The 6,958-nt window shown below is 31.2% G+C and overlaps 1 protein-coding gene across 3 annotated transcripts; it reads left to right on the forward strand.

The window, feature by feature from the left end:
* Positions 1-3,326: 3,326 nt before the first annotated feature.
* LOC140865974 (riboflavin biosynthesis protein PYRD, chloroplastic-like) lies at positions 3,327-6,443 on the forward strand. Of its 3 annotated transcripts, none has more exons than XM_073270825.1 (4): positions 3,327-3,454; positions 4,301-4,777; positions 5,289-5,587; positions 5,722-6,443. In XM_073270825.1, the coding sequence occupies exons 2-4, from the start codon at positions 4,403-4,405 to the stop codon at positions 6,317-6,319; spliced, it is 1,272 nt and encodes a 423-aa protein (XP_073126926.1). In that variant the 5' UTR covers positions 3,327-3,454; positions 4,301-4,402; the 3' UTR covers positions 6,320-6,443. The 3 variants fall into 3 exon arrangements, with proteins under 3 accessions (XP_073126926.1, XP_073126927.1, XP_073126928.1); XM_073270826.1 differs by lacking the exon at positions 3,327-3,454 and adding an exon at positions 3,709-3,805; XM_073270827.1 differs by lacking the exon at positions 3,327-3,454 and having other exon boundaries at positions 4,290-4,777.
* The last annotated feature ends 515 nt before the right edge of the window (positions 6,444-6,958 follow it).

The raw sequence follows: 6,958 nt of genomic DNA on the forward strand, positions 1-6,958 counted from the left end.
ACTAGACTTGTCGATGGACCTTTATAATTCTTAATAGTGTGTTTGGAACAAGAGAAAAAAAAAAAAAAGATTTGTAGAGATTTGGAATTAGAACTAGTAATATAAATGAGATTACGTTTATTGTGAAACGGTTTCATGAATTTTTATCTGTGAGTAGGTCAATTATATCATATTACAATAAAAAATTATGGGAAAATAACATATATCACCCATGTGAAATTTTGGATTTGCTGATAACCATCTATGAACTTTTTTGAGCTAATAGTCTCATGTGATTCTAGATCTGTAGCATACACACTTTTTCTGGCTAAAAAAATGAATAAAATGCCCTTAAATGACTTTTATGAACTCATTTATCACCTTTATTAAAAATTTAAATTAAACATCAATTGCATTTGCTTATATTTTCAATTAAGTTTATTTATACAATAACTTTAATTAATTTAAATATTAAAATTTATTTAAAAAATAATTAAACTTGTTGCTTAATTTATTGTAATAACACAATTTACTATTAAAATATATTTCGCCTATAACAAAGATTAAGATAAAATAATTATATATGATTTTAATAGTTATTTAACTAAAATTTGATTATTTTATTCAATTAAATATAAAATTATAAAAAAATTAATTTAATTATTTATTTAAGTAGGGGTATTTTTGTCAATTTTTTAGGCGGAAGAAGTGTGTATGCTACAGATCTAAAATTACAGGGGGTTATTAGCTCAAAAAACTTTCAGGGGTTATCAGCAAACCCGATATTTTACATGGGTGATAAATGCAATTTTTCCAAAACTATTACTTTTGGCATAAAAAATCATATTTTTCATGAATAACACAGATAAAAGATCCGTCTCACAAAATTAACTCATGAGACCGTCTCACAATAATTTTTATCTATAAATGAGAGCAATTCTTCATTTTAAAAATTATTTAGTAATACAATAAAATAAAATTTTTTCGAATTTTCAAATTATTTTATTACTATACATGAATCCAGATGAATAAATATATGAGTGTGTTTACTTGGCTTGATAACCATAGGATGAACTTATTAATCCAATCTCATCTATTGTTTACTTACAAAAAATCAATTTTCATCAAATCTTATGGCTCGTCATTATACCTTGATTTTATGAGATTTCTCATCCTTAATTATATAATAAAGTATAAGATATATTGGACAATATTTGTGGAAAAAAATCCACAGAAATCCTAATATACCCTCCTTTAATTCATTTTCTTTCCTCCCAGTTTCTCATCTTTTTTTTATAACTCAGTTTTATCAATTTTATATATTTTTTAAAAAATACATATTTTTATAACCAATAATCTGGATAAGTGAAAATGACTTACATTTGAATCAATTATAATTTAAAATGCTCAATAAGAATCCAATCCAAATTATATGAATACAAAATTAAACATAATATTATTTATTATAGGTGGATGGTAAAATTGTAATTTGTCCCTCAATCATTATTTCAATTACAAAATTAATAACTCAAAGTAAACATGTTATTGCTTATTCATCAATATTTCACGTCCTTCAAAATTATTTTAATAGTCCTAGTATGATTTATCCACATGTAATCACGTCTCATTAAGTAAACGCAACCATAGAGCAATAAGACATTTCTAAAAAAAATAGAGATAGACATTGAGACAATAAAACATCGAGGATGTAGAACCGTCAAAACAGGTCATGCACGTTGTGTTAGCTCGGCCCGCCGTAAAAAATTGATGGGTTGGTTTATAGTTTTACTGGTCTCTTTGGAGGCGAGCCTAAATGAGCCACGGGTTGAGGCGGGGCGGGCCGCAATTTTTTAATTTTTTTTCATTTTTAACAAAAAATTATTACATAAAAACACTTATTTTTAAATTTTATTTTTTTGAAAATTTATAAGTACTAGTGTTTGAAGTGTTTTTAATATATTACATTATTAGTTTTTTATGCTTAAAGTTTAAATTTCTACTTTTTATTTATATTATTTGGATATATGATTTTTTTATACAAAATATAATAGTTAACATAAAAAATTTATATGATTTGTTTACTTGTGACATTTATTATTTGTTATTGTGCAACATTGTTAATATATAATTTTTTCAATTCCAAATACTAGTTTTGTTTTTAATTTTCGAAGGGGTTGGCTCGCCTAGACCGCAACTCACGACGTGGCTGGGCTGGGCAGGGCAGGGTGGGGTGGGGCGGGCCAGCTCGATTGAAAATCTCCAACCCAACCCAATTCAAGATGGGTTGTGGGTTAAAATAAATATTTATAAAAAATATCAATAAATTTTTAATTATTAATTTTTCATGTGCATATTTTATACAAAATAATTAATACAAAAAAATTCCCGACATTCATTAAAAAAATACAAATATTAACATATATTTATAATGTAATTTTATTTATTTTTCTTTCAGGCCTTCTAGCCCACCTTTAAATGAGTTGAAAATATTTCAACCCAATCTACTTAAATTATGTAATAAGATGGGTCAACTCGACGGATCTAATTCAAATTGACGACTATAATCTTGGTGAAAGAAAGCCTGTTGGTGCTTCCCTTAGTATAACATTTTACATAAATTAGGTATTGATTTACCAAATTAAACAAATATATATATATATATAAAGAATTTGTCACTTAGACATCATCTTTATTTATATCCAAATTATCCTTATTTGATATAGATATTACACTTTTTATTTTCTTTTGTTTTTGTTTTTTAATTTCGATATTTCAAATTGTAGTTTAATCTCTCGATGATTTTTACAACTATGATATTACTCTTATTTGAATATAAATTAAATTAATTACAAAAAATATTATGCAAGCATGCAACGTGTGCATCAATACACTAGTAAATATAAAAATCACGCTCAAATTACAACAACTAGACCCAATATATTAGTAGAGAGCTAGGCTGACATTAAATTCATTAGAATACTAGGAAAATACGCCTAAAAATGATCCAACTGGCTATGTGTCAAGTTTATGTGATACAGTTGGAAAAAATATCGAAATTTCGACATATGCATTTACCATCAACATATATTGTATACATCGACATTAATAAGACACCGAAAACTTTGGTATCGGCAATGATATGTATTTTTCAAATTTTCAAAATTTCGGTCCGAGGTATCGAATAAATTCTTATTATTATAAGGCAGTGTTTGTAAATTGTAATTTCTAAAAATAAGCGATAATGTTTTTTTTTTTTTCACAATAATATTCGGGTTAAATTCAATTGTTGTGCTGTTATTAGTAAAAAAAAAAAACAGCAGGAGCGTTCGACTAGAAAATCTACCCACGTTTTCATCTTCATAGTCAATTCGTCTCATCTACGGCGACAAGAAAACACTATTGCCCCAAGCCTCACTTTGAATCGACGAAAATGGAGTATATACTCAAAGTGACGAGAAATCGATTCTTGTGAGAGGTAAATATCTCTTTCATTTTGAATCTCGTTTTTTTCTCGTTTATTTGCAAAATTCAAGATTAATAAGAACAACTGCTCGATTTAGTTGGAATGGAGATTTGAAAATTTATGTTTCGGCCAGAAATTTTGATTCTGGTGGCGGACACCACGATGTATATGTAATATGTATTATGTCATTTTTGTTTGGAGCTCCTATTCTCAATGCCTTCTCCTTTTTCTTCCTTAGTTCACATTTATGTTTTGAATACTGTTTTAGTACATATAAAACCTATAACTGGGATATAAATGAGCCAGTGGTATCGGTGCTTGGTGATCAGGATTCAGGCAGTGCCTTGCAAGAGGACGAACAAGGTTTTATTTTATTTTATTTTCCTGTATAGACTGTATTTATCCAAGGTTTTAAAAAGCGTGAAGCGCGTGTGGAAGTCAAACTTCAAGCTTTTCAAGTTTAAGCGAGCTTAGAACGAGCTTACGTGTGAAAAAACGTTTTAAATTTTTACTAAGACAAACATTAAATAAAATGTTAGATTAACCATAAATATATGATTTAATAGATAATTCAAGTTCTATACTATAAATATACATATTTATAAAAATGTTTTCATTTTAAAAAATAAATAAAATCTTCCGTTCTAAAAAACGGTCGCTTAATCGAGTTTAAGCGCGTTAAAGCTTAAGTGAGATTAAGCGTCGCTTAAGCGAGCTTTTTAGAACATTGATTTTACCGATATGGTAATACCGAATTTTAGACACGGAATGCTTGTGCGTAGTTAGCTAGTGTATATATATTGTATATCTACATTTTATACATAACATTTATCAGTGCTAATTTCAGTAATTTGACAGGGATTACACATTTTCATTTCCAATTTATGGTTTATCAACTCTGCCAACTGGAGATTTTCTAGTGATTGATCGAGCGTTCACATTTCCTCGCTGACACCTAATATGTATACCCAAACAATCTTGTTTCTCAACCACATTCGCTACAACCCACCAATAATCCAGCAGATCAAATTGGTGTTTTCTCCCGACTTGAAATATGAGTTTTGCTGTTCAGCCCCTAGAATGTCTGAACCAAGAATTATTTCAAGAAATGGAGGTTGTTTGGCTGTAATAAGGAGAGGAGCATCACAGATAAAACAGGAACTAAATCAAGACGAGAAGTGCAATGATGACTATTACATGAGGAGATGTGTGGAGGTTGCGAGAAAGGCAATCGGGTGTACAAGTCCTAACCCAATGGTTGGGTGTGTAATTGTTAGAGATGGGAAGATTGTCGGTGAAGGCTTCCACCCAAAAGCTGGCCAACCTCATGCTGAGGTGAATCGGGTTTCTAATCCTTTCCAAATGGTTTTTACTTAAGTTTATTTATGAATATATATGTTGTTTGTTTAAATTGTTTAATGTGGTTCCGTGGGTGATATAAATTTGTGATCTCTGGTAATTTGTTTCTTGAAATAGTTAGTATTTGCTAGAAGCATTTTATATTTGGAGTGGTATTTGTTGGTTTCTGGGAATATTTTGGATAGACGTGGACTCTAGTTTAACTCTGTTTCATAAATATGCTACTCATTCTCTCTTTTTTGTTTGTTAATATAGAGATATGAACATCTATTGGGACGTGATCTCTTCATTCTGAATGAGTGTGATGGAGTATATGTTATATTTCATATGTAAATTTAACATCGCTCGGTTCAAGAAATAGGTATAACATCTTATAATTAACTGAAAAATGGCAGCCTTTTTCAATGGAAATACTAAATTGTAGCGACTTATTTACTGACGAAGACGATGACACAGATTCTGACCAATATTTTCATCAAGGGCATAGGTTTTTGCACTCAGGGATGCTGGTGATTTGGCGGAAAATGGTATTGCATATGTGAGTTTGGAGCCATGTAACCATTATGGAAGAACACCACCATGCACCGAAGCACTAATTAAAGCCAAAGTGAAAAAAGTGGTGGTTGGTATGGTGGATCCAAATCCGATCGTGGCTTCGGCAGGCGTTAAAAGACTGCAAGATGCTGGTATTGAAGTGATTGTAGGAGTTGAGGAAGAACTGTGCAAAAGTCTTAATGAAACCTACATTCATCAAATGCTGACTGGAAGACCCTTTGTTACTCTGAGGTACTTACTTTTTCAGGCCTAAATTACTTCTTGATCTTAAAAGTTCTCAACTTCGGTTGACATTAATTGATCTTCTTTTAGTGGGTTCTGTAATTGATTGCCGATTTTCATCAATACTCGTTCTTTTTTAACAGGTATTCCATGTCACTCAGTGGAAATCTGCTAGACCGGCTTGGTGAAAATGCTATGGGACGTGGTGAATATTACTCAAAATTGTTGCAAGAATATGATGCAGTCATACTCTCTTCTACTGCTCTGGCCAACCAGTCTGTGCTTCCCGTGTCTAGGGAACTGGGGGCAAATCAACCTCTTACAATAGTGTTATCAAAATCTGCAAATTCCCAAATCCTTAATCCCGATCTTACTACTAATGCTGCTTCAAAAGTAACGATCATCACCAAAAAAGAGCTTAAAGAGCTGGAAAATGGCCAAGAAAAGGTTCAGAGGACACTTTCTGATGGAATGACTTTCACTGAAATTCTTGAACATTGCAAGAGAAAAGGATTATGTAGCGTATTACTTGATTTAATGGGAGACAATGGTGATTTTGAGGATATACTGAAAGAGGGTTTTGATGAAGATTTGTTCCAGAAAGTGGTGGTGGAGGTCTTGCCGATTTGGGGTGGAAGTGCAGTAAAAGCATTAAATTTTGTGAATATGAAAACAAGAGTAAAGAATTTGACATCAAGAATCTCCGGTGAAAGTGTTATAGTCGAGGGATATTTTTGTTGAAATTGCATCAAGAAGTCAAAACTAAGATTATACATTCTTAATTGCAGAGTAGCAAGTCAGGATAGTGCTGTATATATTGGCTTCCGTAATCTTGAAAACGATCTTTTATTATTCTACTCAGAAGCTCATGCTTGGTGAAGAAAAGTAGCTGTAGACTGTAGTCATAGGATTTTGATATCTATGCACACACTATTTTGTTGGTGCCTGGATGAAAATTTCAGTTCTTAAGCTTAAGAAATACTTACAAATTTGAACAGAAGGCATTCAAGAATCAAGGGTCCATGGCTCAGTGGTAAAGCGATTGACTGCAGATCAATAGGTCACTGATTCGAACAAAACAATAACAATGCCAATTCACAATTGGTGCTATTCCAAGAACCAAGTAAGATTACACTCACAAATTCAGATTGCATTTTCTTTTTTTCAAGAAAGAAATTCAAAGCATTAGATTCGTCTAATATCTTTTGGTGTCCTCTTTTCACATCTTTATACTCTTACTGTCTCGCAACTGATAAGCCTCGAACTAATTACATCATACGTGAGAGCGTAGATGTTTGCTTCACGGATCAGTAATCACGACATAATGAAATCAATCTCGCCTCTTTGAGAGGAAATCGAGAAAATAGGTAGAGTTTGGGA

This window comes from Henckelia pumila, chromosome 4, assembly GCF_033568475.1.
Source record: "Henckelia pumila isolate YLH828 chromosome 4, ASM3356847v2, whole genome shotgun sequence".
Lineage (NCBI taxonomy): Eukaryota > Viridiplantae > Streptophyta > Magnoliopsida > Lamiales > Gesneriaceae > Henckelia > Henckelia pumila.

What these genes read in the sequence shown, in the direction of transcription:
- LOC140865974 (XM_073270825.1), top strand. Translation starts at nt 4,403, where the DNA reads ATGTATACCCAAACAATCTTGTTTCTCAACCACATTCGCTACAACCCA. An exon ending in CTGGCCAACCTCATGCTGAG is followed by an intron (nt 4,778 to 5,288) that starts GTGAATCGGGTT and finishes TCAAGGGCATAG; the next exon opens with GTTTTTGCACTCAGGGATGC. An exon ending in AGACCCTTTGTTACTCTGAG is followed by an intron (nt 5,588 to 5,721) that starts GTACTTACTTTT and finishes CTTTTTTAACAG; the next exon opens with GTATTCCATGTCACTCAGTG.